At 44.5% G+C, this 20413-nt stretch overlaps 1 protein-coding gene across 2 annotated transcripts in view; it reads left to right on the top strand.

Moving 5' to 3' along the window:
- LOC146060369 (protein argonaute-3) overlaps positions 1 to 20413 on the top strand; it is a 114786-nt gene that overhangs the window by 68738 nt on the left and 25635 nt on the right. For both annotated transcript variants that reach the window (XM_083173506.1, XM_083173507.1), the window contains exons 6-10: positions 11587 to 11721; positions 14217 to 14304; positions 16691 to 16838; positions 17931 to 18050; positions 18995 to 19117. In XM_083173506.1, the coding sequence (XP_083029632.1) occupies positions 11587 to 11721; positions 14217 to 14304; positions 16691 to 16838; positions 17931 to 18050; positions 18995 to 19117 (614 nt within the window). The remainder of the gene's footprint in view (positions 1 to 11586; positions 11722 to 14216; positions 14305 to 16690; positions 16839 to 17930; positions 18051 to 18994; positions 19118 to 20413) is intronic.

Below are 20413 nucleotides of genomic sequence, written 5' to 3' on the forward strand. Positions count from 1 at the left end.
TTTGCAGCACAAATTCTGGTGGAATGATGGTGGGTGCTATGTCGCATTAGCAAGACCCCCAAAGCACCAATACAGTGGAACCCCCCCACAAGTGACCCCATTTTGCAAACTACACCCCTCAGGGAATTCATCTAGGGGTATAGTGTACATTTCAAACCCCCAGGGGTTTCACCAATTTTGATACAAGTGGGCAGTGAAAATGAAAAATTACATTTTTTTACACAAAAATGCAGTTCTGGCTCAAAATTTTTCATTTTCAGAAGGTATGAAGGAGAAAAAGCACCCCAAAATCTGTGCCCCAATTTCTCCCGAGTACGGCAATGCCTCATGTGTGACCAAAAAGTGGCAGGACTCAGAAGGGAAGGAGTGATATTTGGATTTTGCAGCACAAATTCTGGTGGAATGATGGTGGGTGCTATGTCGCATTAGCAAGACCCCCAAAGCACCAATACAGTGGAACCCCCCCACAAGTGACCCCATTTTGCAAACTACACCCCTCAGGGAATTCATCTAGGGGTATAGTGTACATTTCAAACCCCCAGGGGTTTCACCAATTTTGATACAAGTGGGCAGTGAAAATGAAAAATTACATTTTTTTACACAAAAATGCAGTTCTGGCTCAATTTTTCATTTTCAGAAGGTATGAAGGAGAAAAAGCACCCCAAAATCTGTGCCCCAATTTCTCCCGAGTACGGCAATGCCTCACATGTGACCAAAAAATACCAGTTGGGTGCATGGCAGGACTCAGAAGGGAAGGAGTGATTTTTGGATTTTGCGGCTCAGATTCTGGTGGAATGAATGGTGGGTGCTATGTGGCATTAGCAAGACCCCCGAAGCACGGTGAAATTATGAACCTAATAATCCATAGATGTGTGGTATATTTTAAAACACTCCTTTATACATAGGCCGGGTTTGTCGGGGCAAGTGTCACACTGGAAAATAGTTTGCTTTCTTATTCCCTTTTTATAGCAAACTTTGCACCTTTTTTGTGTCCTGCCCTTTTTTCCAGTGGAGGGGATTTCATCAGGAAAATGCTGCCCTGGTACAATACGGGGGCCAGTACTAGAAGTACTGGGGCCCTCTGCCTGCTGGTTCCCAAATATTAGGCCCTTTATGACTTCCTCTTGAAAGTGCATAAATGTCCCCCTCTGGCCGGTAGAACGGAATAGCACGTAAGCGTTATACAGTGCCATCTGGATGATATACACGGCCAGCTTCTTGTACCAGATTTTTGTTTTCCGCAGGGCACTGTACGGCTTCAGTACCTGATCTGAAAGATCCACTCCGCCCATGTACCTATTGTAATCCAGGATACAATTAGGTTTTGAGGTGTGGGTACTGGTACCTCGTACAGGGACGGAGGTGGTACTGTCTCCGTGAATTGTTGTCAGTATAAGGACATCCCTCTTGTCCTTATATTTGACCAACAACATATTTTCGGTGCATATTCCCCTGCTTTCACCCCTTCTCATTACTTGGGCAATGTGCGTTTTTGGGAGGCCTCTTTGGTTCTTGCGCACAGTACCGCAAGCTGCTGTACCCTTTTGAACCAAGGGCCTTAAACAGGGGGATGCTGGTGTAAAAGTTATCCACATAGAGGTGATAACCTTTATCCAGGAAGGGGTGCACTAAATCCCAGACAATTTTTCCACTAACACCTACGAGGGAGGGGGGGCATTCTGGCGGTTCAATTCTTGAATCCTTCCCTTCATATACCCTAAACCTGTGAGTGTACCCTGAGGTGCTTTCACACAGCTTATACATTTTTATGCCATACCTTGCCCTCTTACTGGGAAGGTACTGGCGGAATTTAACCCTTCCTTTAAAATGTATAAGGGACTCGTCTATGCAAATGAATTTATCTGGGATGTACATGTCTTCAAATTTGGCACTGAAATGATCAATGACCGGCCTGACTTTGAATAGCCGGTCAAAGGTGGGATCATCTCTGGGTGGGCACTGTGCATTATCATTGTAATGCAAAAATTTAAGGATCGTCTCAAATCGAGCCCGGGGCATGGCCATACGGTAAAATGGGGTGCTGTACAGAACATCTGTACTCCAATATTGCCTAATTTCTGGCTTTTTTACTATGCCCATATGAAACACCAGACCCCAAAACGTCATCATCTCTACTGCATCTACAAGGGTCCACCTAGCAAATGATGACGTGGGGTTTTGAGCAATAAACTGCTGGGCATATAAATTAGTTTGGTCCACCATTAAATTTATAAAATCATCAGAGAAAAATAATTTGAAAAAGTCAATTTCTCTGAGACCTGTGGAATCAAATTGGATTCCTGGCATGGCCAAAAACTCAGGAACCTGGGGCTCAAAATTGTCTGGTGGTGGGGTCCATACGAGATCAATTATTGGGGGGGGGGGTCTCAGCTGCTCTACGGGGGCGTCTTTGAGGGGGTCCCTTATCACCAGAGGAGGAAGAGGAGCTTAAGGCGAATCCTTCAAATTCCCCGCTTGCATCACTGGCTGTGTCAGAGTCAGAAGCAATCATGGCATATGCCTCCTCCGCTGAATACATTCTTCTGGATGACTGGGATGACATTTGGGATGACATTTGGGATGCCATTTTTATTTTTGTGTTACTGGTAGTGAAATGTTTCAACACGTGTATAGTGTAGGGGAGGGTACAAACTTTATTTCAACCCGGGGGGTATGTAGTGTGTAGTGTGTATGTAGTGCAGAAAAAAAAAATACTTTATACAAAAAAAAAAAAATTGAAGGGGTTAAAAAAAAAAAAAAAAAGGTCCTGCGCCAAAAATTGAGCACAGATGTTGGTCAGTAACGTCCGTCACTGAACAGCGCTCAAAGGCAACAGGAATTTGATAAAAAAAAAAAAAAAAAAATAGATCAACCCTGTGCCGAAAAAGATGATCAGTGATGTACGTCACTGATCAGCGCACAGCGGCCACAGGACACCCACAAAATCACAGTGTGTGTAAAAAAAAAATTAAAAAAAGACCCCACAGCACACACAAAAAAAAAAAAAGGTGATCAGTGATGCGACACTGATTACCAGTGAGGGGCAGCAGGTGCACAACCTTTGGTGCAACTGACAGTGCAACTGGCAGGTATATATAAAAAAAAAAAACCTCTGCACCCCCAAAAAGTTGCTGATCACCTCAGATATAGTGATCAGCACAAAAGGCGGGGGCAGCAGACACAAAATTTAGCACTCTCTATCACTCTCTGTCACTATCTCTCTATCTCTCACTATCTAACACTCTATGACACTGCAGCAGCAGCAGTGACAGGTATATATATATATATATAAAAAAAACCTGCGCCCCCAAAAAGTTGCTGATCAGTTAATTTATACTGATCAGCACAAAAGGGGGGGCAGCAGTCAGTTATATAAAAAATATATAGCACAATCTGTCACTATCTCTATCTCTCTCTCTCTCTATCTCTCTCTATCTCTCTCTATCTCTCTATCTATAACTATCACACTGCAGCAGCACAAAATATAGCACTCTCTGTCACTAGGCCTCTCTATCTCTCTCTCTCTCTCTCTCTCTCTATATCTCTCTCTCTATATCTCTCTATCTCTCTCTATCTCTCTCTCTCTCTCTCTCTATAACTATATCACACTGCAGCAGCACAAAATATAGCACTCTCTGACACTATCTCTCTCTATCTCTCTCTATCTAACTAACGCTATTACACTGCAGCAGCACAAGTTCACAACACAGGAAGTCACAAGTAACAGGATCCAGGAAGCATCCAGCACACTACAAGCAGTGATGAAGCAGGCAAGATATTTGCAAGGATCAGGTAAGTATTTTGCAAGGTTCTGGTCAGTATATCGCGGCAGCTAGGCACGGTGACCGCACTGCACGCAATTCCAGACCGGAATGGCGTCTGCAGTGCAGTCACCGTTAGTTTAAACCCCCCTCCATGGCTGTGATTGGTCCGTCGGTCCGACGGACCAATCACGGCCTTTGGGGGCGGGCGGGGTGAGGTGGGGTGACACCAGTGTCACCCTTACACCCCGCGGTGATTGGTGCTGTACTTTACAGCACCAATCACCTCCGATCGCGTGTCACCGGCGAACGTTATTCGCCGGTGACACAGAAAACGCTGTAATTGGCTGTTCACACTGAACAGCCAATCACAGCGATCGCCGACGGGGGGGCGGCATCGCAGCCCCCCCTGGGCATGCACGGACATGTCTGCTGTCAGGGACAGCAGACATGTTGAAACTGTCACCGCGTCTATAGACGCGGTGACAGTTAAATGCCATGACGTACATTTACGCCATGTGTCGGGAAGTACTTCCCGACCATGACGTAAATGTACGTCAATTGTCGGGAAGGGGTTAAGATGTAATAAGTCACTAAACCACAGTTTAGTAGCAAGTACCTGCCATCCCAATTTTTTTTTTTTATTATAAGCACATTTTAAAAAGGGACTGATTGGAAAACCGCTGGAAACTCCCAAAACTCTGTTAGGTGTGTTTTGTCTAAAAAGCTGCATGGATAATTAAGCACTGTTCTTTGTAAATTTTTTATTTTTTTTGCAAACCTGTGACTTGCCTGACAAATGTGTAGCCAGCAGGCCTGGTGGATAGTGTGGGGGTAGAATACTTGGTTTGCAGAAATTTAAGGGGGATCCCACACTCTTTGGACCCATACCAGCTTAATTATACATTTTAGAACCATGTTAAACATAAATTCATTGCAGTGGTTTTCAAAAATGATGCAGATCGAAGAAGGGTGTCACAGATCTGCTTATTCAAGCTTACCTGACTGGTGATTCTGCTCTGTGTCTCAGTCTGACTCAGTTCTATCTCCATTCATGTTGCCAGTCAGTCTGTGCATTGCTTGCTCATTGATTGTGCACCTGTTGGAAATCCAGACTGAGATCTTCTGGATTCAGGCCTCAAGGTGCCCATACACGTTCCGATTATCACATGCGTTTTGTACTTTTAAAGTACAAAACGCATCTCATGTGCGTTGCGCGTCCCTGCAGGTACAATATTGTAAAGCACAAAAAGTATCTGCATGCAGTACTTTTTGTGCTTCATTGCATCGCATCGCATCAGTACAGGAGTACATGCGATGTGATGCAATGTTTATTAGTAGCTATCAACTTAAAATAAAATGACTAAAATCGCATCGCATTGCATCGCACCGCACCCACACATGTAGGGGGATCGCATCCCCCTACAAGTGCCAAAATCGCACGGCACATTATAAAGTACAAAACGCACAGCCCCATATCTGAACGTGTATGGGCACCTTCAGATTGCAGATTCCCCTCTGTCCTTTCCTCATACTTGCCGACTTTTGCTGGCTGCCTTCCGGGAGATGGCAGCCAGCTCTGTTATGCAGGGGGGCGGGGCCATTGCCAGGAGTTAAAAAGAGGCGGATTGGGGGTGGAGCCACAGACGGGCTTTCTTGTTGAGGGCCGTGCCTACAGTGATCGCGTCATTTTAGCCCCGCCTCCCGCGCAATGCCGGTATTTCAGGCTTTGCACTGCGGAGGCGGGGTTAAAATGACGCAATCGCATCATTTTACCCACAGACCACCCCGCCGAGGGGTGGTTCGCAGGAGATTGGGGTTTATGCGGGAGGGTTGCCCCCCTTTCCGGGGGGGCCGGGAGGGGGAACCGATTTCCGGGACCCTCTCAGCCATTCCAGGAGGGTAGGCAACCCTGCCTTTCCATCAATCAATGCAAGTAAGGGGGATTAAATATCCTGCTCACAGACCCAGAAACTGCCTTCAGCAACTTGTCTTCCTGCTGCATGTTCCAGATGCTCTTCACTGTTCAAGCTTGCTTCCTGGAGTCCCTGCGTGAGTCTTCATCATTCAGCTCCCAGAGGCTCTGCTTGTCCGTCTGGTCCAGCGTTCCCGGTCCAGTCTACAAATAGTCCTATTCCTGCTCCTGTGTTTATCCTCAGTATTCTTCAGTTACCCGCTATATGCCAAGTGGCCCATCCTGAGTTGCGGTTTTCTTCAGTTATCTGTTATACGCCAAGTCGGCCACTTCAGTCCTGTTATCCCCGTCACCCGTTCCTGTGTCAACGCGAAGTCGGCCATTTCAGTTCTGTTATCTCTGTCACCTGTTCCCGTGTTAAAGCCAAGTCAGCCTTTAGTCTCTATTATACAATTGGAGTGTCAACACCAAGTCGGCAAGTTCAGTTTATCCCTCTGAGGCCTACCCGGTCATTTCAGCTATACTCCAGTCTGTTGCAGCCGGTCCGTCTTTCAGTTGTCCTAGTTGTCAAGTCCTCAACTGCACAGCCTCTCACCATCAGTGAGCACTTCTAGCAAAGGGCCTCGACCTGCTGTCCAGACGCAGCAAAACCCAAACCTCTTTGCGGGGGACAGCTGGGCAGTTATACTCCGCACCCTCGTCAAGGAGTTCAGCCAAGTCTCACATCCAAGGGGTTTATGCGCAGGTCCTATATCCGAGCCACCACGCTTCTAGCTCCCCAAGCACAGCTTGTCCTGGGACCGCAGCCTGCGACCATCCGGTGTGACAGTTTGCACCAGCCACCAGACCACCAAGGTCACGACTGAGTCCACAAACTCCTAGTTGTGGCAAATGGCTTAGCTTAGATCAAAATAACTGCCCACACACGGCACGATTTTATGAACAATGCAATCTGTCACCCTATTTCCCTTGAAATTCAAAACACACCTGGCCTTACAATGTCATGCAAACACACACAACGATTATATAAACCAGTGGTTCTCAAACTCTGTTCTCAGGACCCCACGTTTTCCAGGTCACCGGACATTACTCACTGACACAAAAGATCCACAGGTGAAGCTAATTATTTCACTTGATTCTGTGAGGAGACCTGGAATACCTGCACTGTGTCTGGTTTTGATGACCGACTTTGTGAACTAGCGATGTAAACAATCAGAGGATTTGATGAGTCGTTTAATGACTGCAAATCATTAACACATCATTGCTACATCATTTACGGAACAATGTGTGCCAAATCTTGCAAGACAGGTGGTTATCCTTCTGCATGCTGAAGGAATCAGCAAGCAAGATGAATAGCCAGCAGGTACACTCATTGCATTGTTATCATGCTCACACATGGACTGGTTTTTAAAAGATAGGTTGTTCCAATTGGTGAAAAACGGGCATATCGTTTAAAAAATCTATTTGTGTGTGGGCAGCTTTACAGTCAGCTGAAACTTCCCTTCAATCAGTGGCGGATCCCAAATGGCAAAGCGACTGTTTACTAAAACTTGTCCGACATGTACATTTTCAGCACAATACAAATTTTAAGAAGCAGATGGTTTGCAGCAAAGCACTTACCCCCAGACTTTGATGATATTAATTAACTGCAGATATCTGCTTATAAATTGTATGTACAATACCAGCCTTTGGTCTTTTATGCATTTAGAGAAAAAAATGTCTATTTTAATGTGCAGTAATGCACTTACGACAAAAGAACAGTTAAATAAAAACCAAGGGTATGCAATGTTTTGCTTGGTCTTATCTCAATTTAGAATTTTTGCTTGCAGCCTCAGGTGCTACAGGGAAATAATTGCTGTTGCTACACCCACGGAAAACCCATAGATTCCAGCACTGTATAAGAAATCTATGGCTTACAGGCATATCCCAGTTCTGAGCTGTGTTTCAGACATACGGCAAAATCCCAGGTTTTTACACATGAACGCGCATCAACCCAGGATTTTGGTATGTCTGAAAGGGTCAGCCCGGGTGTTAAAACCCAGGTCTCCGACCCTTCTTTTTACCTGGGTTGAGGATCGGGGATTTAAGATCGTCTGTTGGATTTTCCAGACACCAGTAGTTTTGTGCAATGGAGAGGTGCTGACCATAAAATGGATTTTATTATTATAAATCATATTTATCCATTGATGAGTAAGGTGTATACTATTAAAGGGGGTATTCAATCTCCCAGAGCCATTTCTGCCAGCGGAGATGGCTGCGTGGCCCTATTCAATGCTGTCTACCTCGACAGCATTTAACGGGATCTGGGCTAGGGTGGCCAATCCCGGGATCGGCGGGATCCTGGGATTTGGCCCTATAAAGTCCGGGATTTCAATCCCGGGATTGGAGTATCCAATCCCGGGATTAGACTGCGCATGCACAGTCTAATGCCGGGCAGCGTCTGAGCACTCGCTCAGACGCTGCCCGGCTGTTCCTGACCCCTGCGTGCGGCCTGCGCAGCGTACGGCCAACCCCCCACCTCTTCTCCTGCCTGCCCGCCCCTTCACCGACGCCGGCCCGCCCACGCCTTCACCTGCGCCTTCCTCCCTGCTTCTTATCCAGCTGCAGTGCTGATGAGGAGGTGCACGAGCCCGGAGGCACCGTGCACCTCGGAACCAACTCCCGGCCGCCCGCCTGCCAATGTAAATAAATGTGCGGGTCGGCACCGGCCGACCATGAGGCACATGCCTGTGAACTAAGGATGCCAATCCTGGGAATCCCGGGATTGAGCATTTTTCAATCCCGGAATTGAGCATTTTTCAATCCCGGAATCCCGGGATTGAAAAAAATGCCCCGGGATTGGCATCCCTAATCTGGGCAGAATGATTCCGACTTCACAAGCAGTCGGGCTCATTCTGCCAAGAACGGCCTGGAATTGACAAGCTCCTGGCCGCAGCTCACCGATTCCCGGGCCGCTTCTCGAGGCCACGCCCCCTTCTCGGCCTGCGGCAGGTGGGGCATTGAATCCCTCCTACAAAATCTCGGTCGAGCAGACCGAGAACTGGACAGGGTCACGGCTGTGGGGCCAGCCTGACAGTCGTGATTCAACATTGAATGTTTGAAGGTTACCAATAGGCTTTTACATCACATAAATACATAATCAACAGGGGTAACCCAGTATGACTAACTCAAATCAATAGCCAGTGTGTAAGGTACAAGGGTGTACATTCTCCCTATTTTTTCCTTTGTTTTTCTAATATTGAAATTGAAGCTTACAAGGTAAAAGAAAAATGACCCCTGTCATAAATCATGATATCAGGACAATTTTATCGTCAGAAAACAGATTACAATTAATTGGGATATCCCCCGTTGTCTTTTAAGATGCCTCCCTCTGTATCAACTACCAGCAGTCATATGTGCTTTTTCTAGATACGAATTACAATCATCCACTGTATCAGGAACTACAGCTTTGCAAAACAATATAATTGTCTTTATAATCTTTGTCATTTTGCAGAGTAGTACAAAATAGGTAAAAAACAATGCAGTGGTAGACAAACTGGAAATATACATAAGGTAGTCGTGGAATGTGCAAAAATATCTGATTAAGACAAAAACGATTATGCCATAGACCTAGGTGTGAGGAAGGGTAAGAGGGGGCAAGGAAAGCAGGAGAGGAAGTAGCGAAGCCTACTTACTGTAACTGTGGCCTTATTCTAGTTCACTCTTTCTGACAAATTCCTTCTTAGATGGACAAAACCATGTGCACTGCAGGGGGGCAGATGTAAAATGTGCAGAGAGAATTAGATTTGGGGGAGTTATTTTTTTTCTGTGCAGGGTAAATACTGACTGCTTTATTTTTACACTGCAATAAAGATCTGACTTTAAAGTAAAACCCCACCCAAATCTAATTCTCTCTGAACATCTTACTTCTACCCCACCTGCAGTGAACATGGTTTTGTCCATCTAAGAAGGAATTTATCAGAAAGAGTGAACTAGAATAACCCCCTGTGTCTTTTGACAAATATCTTGTCTCTTATCCATGATGAATGATTAAATAAACCTATTAAATGCTACAAAATGTTCTAATTTCTATAGAATCAGTCATTCATTTTACAATTGGACCAGATAGTTGTGTTGTGTAACTTTTGGGTCTTTCACATATAATAAGTTCTATTAATATATTGGGTACTTGTGAGTTATCCGGGCGTCCGATTTTTTGATTGTATGCCTTAAGTTAAGGCATACAATCAGATGCGATGCGATGCGATATCGCATCGCATCGCATCGCATGCGATCATCGGATGCGATGACCCGATTTTTCCATAGGAATCAATGTTAAAATGATTCCTATGGAAAAAGGGGTCCTTTTCATACCCCTACTATCCAAGTGGGCATGGAGTTGGATATAAACCTGTGGCGAGCGTAGCGAGCCACCGAGCCCGAAGCGTGGCGAGCGAAGCGAGCCCCGCGAGGGGACGGTATTCCGTGTCCCCTCGCGGGGCTCGCTACGCTCGCCACGCTTCGGGCTCGGTGGCTCGCTACGCTCGCCACAGGTTTATATCCAACTCCATGCCCACTTGGATAGTAGGGGTATGAAAAGGACCCTTTTTCCTATTGAATTCCATGTTAAAATGGACTCAGTCCATTTTAACATTGATTCCTATGGAAAAATCGGGTCATCGCATCGCATCGCATCCGATGGTCGCATGCGATGCGATGCGATGTCCCGATCCGACCCGATTTCAAAATCGGACGCCCGGATAACTCACAAGTACCATATATTGCAACAAGGGCATTGTATATAGTTCTAAATCCTACAGCAATTGCATAGGTACAATAGTTACTAGTACTTTACATAACACATTTTACATTGTTTCTATAACTGCTTCGATAGTACAAAGGATGGTGAGTAGAGATGGCTATAGTATAGACTTAAGTAAAAAGATAACTTCGGGGTGCGTTTAAAGGCAGGGAGATTGTAAAACTATCTGGATTATAGGTCGACAATGTATAGGTCAACAGTCAATAGTTCGACAACAAAAGTTTGAGACAGGTCGAAATTGACAAAAGGGTCAACATGAGTTTTTCAGTTATTTTTTTTTTTTTTTCAACTTTCTCCTACTTTAACATCCATGTGGACTCCGATTGGGAATGGTAAAGTGTGCCATGCGCAGCGTAGCTCCTGGCCCGAAACATGGCGAGTGAAGCTAATCATACGAGGGTACACACTACACTTATTGGGGGCCCACATGCTCAGGTGTTGACATTTCACACAAAAAAGGAAAAAAGCGTGTTGACCTTTTTCCATGTTGACGTTTTGCCAATGTTGACCTTGTTCATGTCAACCTTTTGGTTTTGACAGTTGACCTAGCCACTGTCTATCCATTTGACCCATTTGAAAGTAAATCTGATTAGATATGGGGGGGAGGGACGCATTGGAAAGATAAGACATGGGAGAAATTCTGAAGAGGAGAACAGGAAGTATGGGCGGTCTTTAGCAGAGGGGAGTTTGAAGGAGAATGAGGCGTCATGTAGTGGAAAGAAATCGCATCAAGTGCCAAATCACATTTGAGCCTCCCGGCCAGCTCAGGGGGGGAAATTGATGCAATGTCTCCCCTCAAAGTGTCTGGGGGCCCTTAGAGTGGCAGATTTAGAGTTTAGGTGGTGAGTTCTAGGATCCAACCACACTACAGGGAAGTGTGAATTGGATCTGTCTGCTCCCCCGGAGTGCCACATTGTATAGCTAAAATGTGGTGGGCAAGCAGCAGAACTTGTATTTGCATGGCTGACATTTTAGATTTCCTGTTCTATTTATTAATCACTAAGATTATTATACTCGAGATATTCACTGTATGGAGATACTTTACATATTTAAAGAATAATCTGTTTTAACTAAATAAATTTTCATGTGCATTGTTTCCTTCCATACAGTCTCTGCCACTGCCTTCTACAAAGCACAACCCGTTATCCAGTTCATGTGTGAAGTTTTAGATATTCATAACATTGATGAACAACCGCGACCTCTGACTGATTCTCACCGGGTAAAATTCACCAAAGAGATAAAGGGTAAGTGCCAGTAGCTTAGGTGCATTGCATAGACGTACTCTATCGTCCTCTACAGGAAAAACTAGATGGAAATTGTTTTGGGATAAGGCACCTGGATTATATCCATCCTAACAGTAGAATTCCATGCTTTGTGCTATGAGTGATTCCGCCATACACATAGGCTATACATATACTGTATGTTAGGGATTATTTTGTATTTGTTTGGTTTGTTTTGGGACAGATGCTACACACTAGTTGAACACCCTGCACTTTTCAAAATCTGTACAGTTCCCATTTCCTGCCTGGGCTGTAGCTCTCTGCTGTGGTGTCTATATCACATTGTAGTCTGTATCTTAATACTTAATAAGTGCCAATCAGACAACGACACCCTAGGCTAGAAAAGGGAACTGCTCAGATTTTGAAGGGTGCTAGAATGGACACTAAACACCTACATAGTTATTTTATTATTACGAGTTTTACTTTTTAAATTTCATTTTGATTACCTCCCCCGTTTATCAGGGTCCCAAAACGTCCTTATAGCTGGAACCTCCCCCGCTTAGCTGCGACACTGCATGCCTCTGGAGTAAAAGAGATCCTATTATTATTGTTATGTTTTATTTATAAGGCGCCACAAGTGGTCTGCAGAGCTATACATACAGCAACAGTAAGACAGTACTCGGTCCACAGAACACTGCATAACATTACAGTAAGCAAGACATAAACCAAGCACAGGTAACTAGCACCGCATTTCTCAGTAATTAGCGAAGGGTAGAATCAGTAATTAGCGAAGGGTAGAACCTGTCTCCAATAGCGATAGCAGGAGGGACAAAAATTTGTGGGAGAGAGGAATTCTGGGCTAAGTGGCCACTAAGTAGGTGAAGGCTGTCATTGAGGTGCAAGCGGTGGGTTGACTGACCTGATGTGTTGGAAGGGGTACTTGTTTCCTAGCACGACGCCCACGATATTAAGTCGTACAACATCGAATCGCATCGCATGCCATGTACCCGATGCGATTTTAAATTGTATAAGCCCCTATACGATTTTTAATTGTATAAGCACCCTAATGGGTGCTTACAATGTTAAATGCACCCTCATGCCACCCCCACTATCAACACCAAACCCGAAGCTTGTCAAGCACAGCGAGCCCGCGAGGGGCGGCGGTACGTGTCCTCCGACCTTTTGATACCTCCACTATCCACGTCTGCGTGGAGTTGTTGTTATATAGTGTGGCGAGCCACCGAGCCCGAATCGTGGCGAGCTGCCGCATATTACTTTACATGTATACTGCGTCCCCTCGCGGGGCTCGCCATGCTTCGGGCTTGGTGGCTCACTGTGCTCGCCACACTATATAAAATCAACTCCACACCGACGTGGATAGTGAGGGTATGAAAAGGTCGGAGGACGCGTACAGCCGCCCCTCGCGGGCTCGGTTCCCTTGCCACGCTTCGGGTTGGCGTTGATAGTGGGGGTGGCGTTGGGGGTGCTTTTAACATACTAAGCACCCATTAATGTTAATTATCTTATAAGGGGGCACATTTAACATTGAAAACACCCATTAGGGTGCTTATACAATTTTAAATCTTATACCATTGTATATGGCATACAATGGCATACAATGCGATGGTATACAATTTAAAATTGTGTAACATCGGGTAACATCGCATCGCACACCATCGTATGCCTTATGGTCTGCGATGCGATAGGCGCCGTGCTAGGAAACAAGTACCTTGGAAGGGTATGCTATGATTAACAGGGTGAGTTTTCAGTGCGTGTTAGAAGCTCTGTCGGGGGGAGTCCAACAGAACAAATGAGTATGTTCCAATGGATTTCAGTGTGAGACGCAGTAACCAGGGTAGAGGAGAAGCGACAGTCTTTGACTGAGCGGAGAGGGCAGGAAGGGGTATGTAAGAAGATATGAGGCTGGCAATGTGGCTAGCAGAGATTGGGGCAGATGTATTAAGCCTTAACAAGAGATAAATTCAAGGGTGATAAGGAGAGGTAAACGTCCAGCCAATCACCACCAAACTGATTTTTTTCAAACACAGCCTGTAACATGGCAGTTAGCAGGTGATTGGCTGGATGTTTATCTCTCCTTATCACCCTTGCATTTATCTCTTGTTAAGGCTTAATACATCTGCCCCAATGTCCTGGCTAGAGTGGGCCTACCAGCAGTCCTGATAGAATCGGAGACTCTGCTAAATGCATTTGGCGGGGAACCCATTATAGGGAAGGAAGGTTTTACTAAATCCCATGCTTAAGGGGCTTCTGAAATAAAAGAACTCACCGGATTTACCAACATTAGGACCATATTTCTGGCAACTCACAAAGACAAATATTTTCCTCCATAACCCACAGTGGTGAAATCTAGTTTTCCCATAATTTTTAGCAATGTGCACTGAGTAGTCAGTCACCATGGCAAAGGGGAAAACTAATAGTATTGGGTATGCACATACTTTATGCAGCTATTTGCAGAAATAACTCATTAATGTGCTTATCAAAATATCTGCTTGGTACAGGTCTGAAGGTTGAAGTGACTCATTGTGGAACAATGAGACGGAAATACCGTGTTTGCAATGTGACAAGAAGGCCTGCCAGCCATCAAACGTAAGCCTAAAATAGGCTTTTGTGTTTGTATTCATTTATATAAAATGATGATAATGTGTTCTTCTCCAGCAGAGGGCAATTTTGTAGTGAATTACACAATCTTTGGATGCAAAAGACTATTCCATTTTAAAACAACATTATAATGTTGACCCTCTGTTTAAGAATATTCTTGTTTGAGAGATTTTTTTTCTTTTATAAAAAAAACACCTTTTTTTTTGTTGAAGAATATCTTGGCGGTAGTGAATAGCAGTCAGAAACCCAGTGTAACTTGATTAATGTAGCAGTAATGGGCAAACCCCTAAATTTTGTTTAATTTACATGGACACATTTGTATTTTAGTTACCTAGTTATAAAAAAAAAGTCACATTTGCTGATGTTGATTTGTTTTGTACTAAAAAAAAAAAAGTCACATTAAAACGTATATGGTTTGACTATTCTGTACTTTTTTAAAGTACAGGTAGTACATAACCAATACCCTTATTTGGGTATTGGTTATCCAAATTATTCCGAAAACCATAGTTTCCGAAATGTACTTTTGGAGACAACTGTAACTGGTGTAACTTGCACTACTAAGGGCATGATATGTACAGTAACTGGATCTAAATATGTGCAAGAAAATGATTGCTTAGGGCATTGGTCAGGGAACAGGGGTAAATTACCCCAAATGGGGTAAAAATAAAATTCCTGGGGGGGTAATGGACAGTCGCGCTGCCGAGACACAGCTGTTCATGCATGTAAATCTATATGCATGCCGGCTGTGTCTATGCAGCGTGATCGTCCATTCATTGCATGTAGAATCTATATATATATATATTCTATATGCATGCCCGGCTGTGTGTGTTAGAGTACTGTAGTGTACAAGGACCGGATGCAGGCTTCAGGCCCTTGTGTATAACACGCTTCCCTGTGTGATGCCCTGTGCATCACCTCCAAGTCCGCCCACTTCTTTAGTAGAGTTGACTAGTTGCTGCACCATCTCAGCAGCACACAATCTGTTTCTTTTCCTGGTTATAGGCTCCTGTCAAGGTATACCCATCTCTAGTCTAGGCAAAAAAAATTGCACAGACTGTATATCATGAAATACTGACACTAATAGTTGCCTGGACGTCACTTTACCAATGGCTACACCACACTCAGCTTGGCAGCCATTGATGATGATGATTACCAAGAATGGCTGTGTGTGGTACAAATTTTGTACTACACACAGCAATTGCTGTCAGGCTGTGTACCATACTAGCAGGATATATTATCAATTTCTGGGGGTACAGTGTGTATTACAATTATATGATTTCCTTCCTTTCAAAACAAGGGCGTAACGTCAACGTACCTAAATATATTTTGGGGTAAAAGGTTAAAAAGTTCCCTGAACCCTGGCTTAGTGGGATATTCAATCCTGGCAGATGTTTCCGATCCTCGGAAATAGCTACCATTTTTTTTTACGTAGAATAGATCAAATTCACATTCGATCTATTCACTAATTTTTTCTGCGGCAACGGCTGCTAATTCTTATATTTAGTGGCCATTGCTGCAAATGCAAATTCAGCATTTCAAAGATATTTCAAAGTATTAGAAATATCGTTCAGCATCGAATACCACCCTTAGCTTTCAAATTTAGTGCCTGAGATAGTATACAATATTTGTTTCATACTTTGAAACCTTGATTCATGCAAAAATAAAATATATTTGTGTCAGTGGCCGGTCCCATGCTCCTCCTGACTCCTGCTGCTAATGAAAATGACTCTCACAAAATGGCTGCACCTTACACCTTACCATTTTTAAGGATGCTAGAGGAGTGCCGGGACCACAAACAAGTAGAAATGCAGGTCCCCGCCACAGACCCAGCGGCAACGGCAAGTGGAGGGGTAAAGCAGGTCAGCGCAGCGATAGCCCCGCAGGCCCCCGTCACCCACTGTGGGCTCTGCGGGGCTATTGTTCCACCACTGATTTGTGTGTATTTCATGTGTTTGATGTGTTCACACATGGGTCCCGTCATAAATATACCTTATAGAATTATAAAAATATACAGATATTCGGAATTATGTTAACAAAGCTTGGGCTGTATAATACTTTGTAGTGGTGGAGGGGGGACGGAGAGGTTAGCAACATACAATATCCAATTATTATTATTTTTGTATAATTAAGTAATATACAAATATGGAGTCATTAGTGTCACTCTATACATTAGTTAGAAATACTAGTTCTGGGTCTTTAGACTAGATAGATTTTTGGGGAACCCCTATAACCACTCATAACATTAATTAAATAATTGACTTCAGAGAGGTTTGGTGCGGGAACTACAATCCTCCTTTTTTCTATAGATTGTATAAAACCTTTATTATCTTGCTGTACATGAAATAATCATTTCCTTTCTTTTTTCCTTTCCTAGCTTCCCTTTACAGCTGGAGAATGGGCAGACCGTAGAAAGAACAGTCGCTCAGTACTTTAGGGAAAAGTATAGTCTCCAGCTGAAATATCCTCATTTGCCCTGTCTGCAAGTTGGACAGGAACAGAAACACACATACCTGCCTCTAGAAGTAAGGAATACCTGCTTTTTTAAATGCTCTTAAGCTGCCCACACACACAGTAAGATTTTTTTTTTTAAATTGATATGGCAGTGTTCGACCAATCAGAGCAACCAATTTTTCAAAAACTTTCATGTGGGCATTATCGCGATCAAATGCGCGCACCCACCGATTTTTCATTGACCTACAGTATCTTACACGATTTGGCACACACCGTTCAGTGTTTAGGCATGAGAAATGATGTGGTATGTAATTTGCAGTCGTTAAACGACCCATCCATGATATTGTTTGGCAAGGAGTGTTCTGTATATACAAGGGAATTGTATAAGAGATTGGATTGTACATTAAATCTATCCTTGTGGGCTCTTACACATATGAGATCAGATGCGAGAGGCCTCACATTCAGGCAGCCTCTGATTGGCTGAGAGCTTTTTCTCAGCCAATTAGAGGGCCGCCCAGTGTTTTAAATACTTTTTTCAAATTCTGCTGCTGCTGTGCCCCGCCGCCGCTAGTGCCCCTTAACTGCGCTGTGCTCCACCTCCACTGGCCCTCCTACAGAGAGCTTTGCTCCGCCTCCGCCAGTGCTCTGGCCCTCCATTTCCCGAACCTACAACAGCACTCCGGCCCCCGCTCCCTGAACCTGCTGCCAGCGCTCTGGCCCCCGCATCCCGAACTCTATGCGATTGCATTGTTGCCGATCGCATTGTTAGCAATCGCATGTGGTTAAAAACCCCTTGCGATCGCTCTTACAGTTTGAGAAATATGTGCAGCACATAATTTTTGACGCGGCATGTGACCGGTGGGACTGTGCATTGCGTCTGGGACCCATTCAACATGTATACAATCCTTCGATTTATCGCACAGATGGGGTTGAAATCGAAGGATTGTATGCAATATCGCCCTAGAGTATGAGCAGCATTAGTTATATTGGGAACTTAAGGTATTTATATATTCATTACACTCACCAGTGTTTAAGATATATTTTTAATTTGTTAAGACTGTCGGGTTGCAGGCTTCTAGTAGCTGATCATCCTGTTTGTCAGTGACATTACAATATAAAGATTATCTGTCTGTTCTATTGTGTTTTCTGTTCTTTGTGGAAAGGTCTGTAATATTGTAGCTGGCCAGCGATGCATCAAGAAACTGACTGACAATCAGACCTCCACTATGATCAAAGCAACAGCCCGGTCTGCTCCAGACAGGCAGGAGGAGATCAGCAGGCTGGTGAGTTGTTCCTTTTGTGCGGTATTGAAAAGTAATTGCTCTTCCCTGAATACTGTAATTACTCTTATTTATGCTTTCCAGGTCACTGGCAATTTTGTTGACCTTAGTGATCACTGCATCCCTTCTTCCAATGGCAGTGAATATTAGTTTCTGTAATACTGTACATAGGGTAGAGCATGATGCTTGCGTTGTATTGTAAAGATGGTTGCCCAATGATGATCTTTAGTTTGGCAAATTACAATTCCTTTAGGCTTTGTAAAATGTCAAAACTGGAATGAGCCAGAAGATATAAAGGTGGACTCCACTTTGCCCTAAACCAGACATGTCCAACCTGCAGCCGTCCAGCTGTTGTGAAACTACACATCCCAGCATGCCTTGCAATAGTTTTAGCATTCCCTAATAGCAAATCTATGGCAATGCATGCTGCAAGGTATAGTTTGACAGCTGGAGGGCTGCAGTGTGGACATGCCTGCCCTAAACGTTTTGTAAACATACTTACCTTTATGGTGGACATCCATAAGGAGCCCATACATGGTCCATTGTGTAGGGCTCCGTTCTGTACTATGCGATGCGCGCTCCCGCGCATCACATAGTACGGTACAAAAAGTATGTGCTGCACATACTTTTTGTACTAGGTACACATCGGAATGGATCGCAGTGCATGCACACTGCATGCACTAGGGACGCGATCCGATGTGTACTTTAAAAGTACAGAACGGACCGAAAAAACGGACCGTGTATGGGGGGCATTAGACTAGTGAGAGCAGCCATGGATAGTCTACTCTAAACACTTTAATACTGGTGCAGACTTGTTCACAAAGACAGCATAATTAAAGAAACACTCTTTTCTTATTTGTAAAAGTGATCATTGTGTACGCATCTCTGTTCTATGAAGCTGCAGTTATTTGTTAACTAGTGTGTAATAATGACTTTTCATTACTCAGGTTAGAAGTGCAAATTATGATGCAGACCCATTTGTTCAAGAATTCCAATTTAAGGTGCGGGACGAAATGGCTCATGTGACGGGGAGAGTACTTCCGGCACCAATGTTACAATATGGAGGGAGAGTATGTGACACCCGCACCTGCACTGTCAATATTTTACAGTATTGTATGTAATGTATAGTGTAATATTGTTTTTGTATTATTTTTTTAAATGATGGTTTGAGTAAGGTGTCTTTTTTTATTTTTTTACGTGTTTACTGTCCATGTATAGTTAACATTTGTTTATTAATGGTTTTCTTGTTTTGTTTAATGTTGGGTATGAAGCTTCTTCTTTGATCTCTAATACTGCTCTGTATGCCATCACCAGCTCAGTATGTTGTCATGGCACGTTTCATAAAGGTTGCCATAGTTGTCATGACAATGGATACTTTTGAAAGAACTGTGATCTTTAAATTCAGGAAGAGCACTGAATGAATGCCCATGTGAGCCCACCATAAACACTAGTAAACCAGCATATTCAAGCTCAGATTTAAAGCTTTTATACTGTTTTCTATTATTCTATAAATTATGCCCATTGCACATTATGCCCCACACTAATGCCCATTATGCCACAGACCATAATGCCAGCAGTACTCCTGCTTATACATATGATGCCCCAGCAGTGCCCCTCACCCAATGCCCCAGCAGTGCCCCCACACAATGCCCCAGAAGTGCCCCTCACACAATGCCCCAGCAGTGCCCCTCACACACAATGCCCCAGCAGTGCCCCTCACACACAATGCCCCCAGTAATGCCCCACACACAATGCCCCCAGTAAGGCCTGCAGCTTTGCCAGGTCCCCTGCTCCCGCCAGCTGTACCTTCTCAACCTGCAGCTTTGCCGGGTCACCTGCTTCCACCATCCATGCCTCCTCCTGCAGTTTCGCCGGGTCCCCTCCGCCAGCTGTGCCTCCTCCTCCTGCAGTTCCTGCGCCAGGTCCCCTGCTCCCGCCAGCTGCGTTGCCTCCTCCCGCAGCTTTGCCGGGTCCCAGCTCCCACCAGACGTGCCTCCTCCTCCCTCAGCCACGCTGGATCCACTCCTCTGCCCTGCCTGCAGCCAATGAAAATCGGGTAGGCGGCACCCGGGGGGACTCCATTACGCTGCCTCCCTCAGCAGCATTTTCTTTTACTTTAAAAAAAAATCCTGTGCATGGCGGGCAGGGGGCCACTGAGATCAGCTCCGCGGGCCATGGGTTGAAGACCCCTGGTGTAGACTGTTTAAGTTATTGGAAGTTAAGTTTAAAAACATGGTATAGCCTAAACAAAATGAATGACTGAGCATCAAAGAAATGAGCAATGGCGATTTCTCAGACATTGGTTCTATATAGTGAACAATAGTAGTAATACAGAACACAAAGGGTATCCAATTAAGGATGATCTT

This window comes from Crinia signifera, chromosome 2 (assembly GCF_055691185.1).
Source record: "Crinia signifera chromosome 2, ASM5569118v1, whole genome shotgun sequence".
Classification (NCBI taxonomy): Eukaryota; Metazoa; Chordata; class Amphibia; order Anura; family Myobatrachidae; genus Crinia; species Crinia signifera.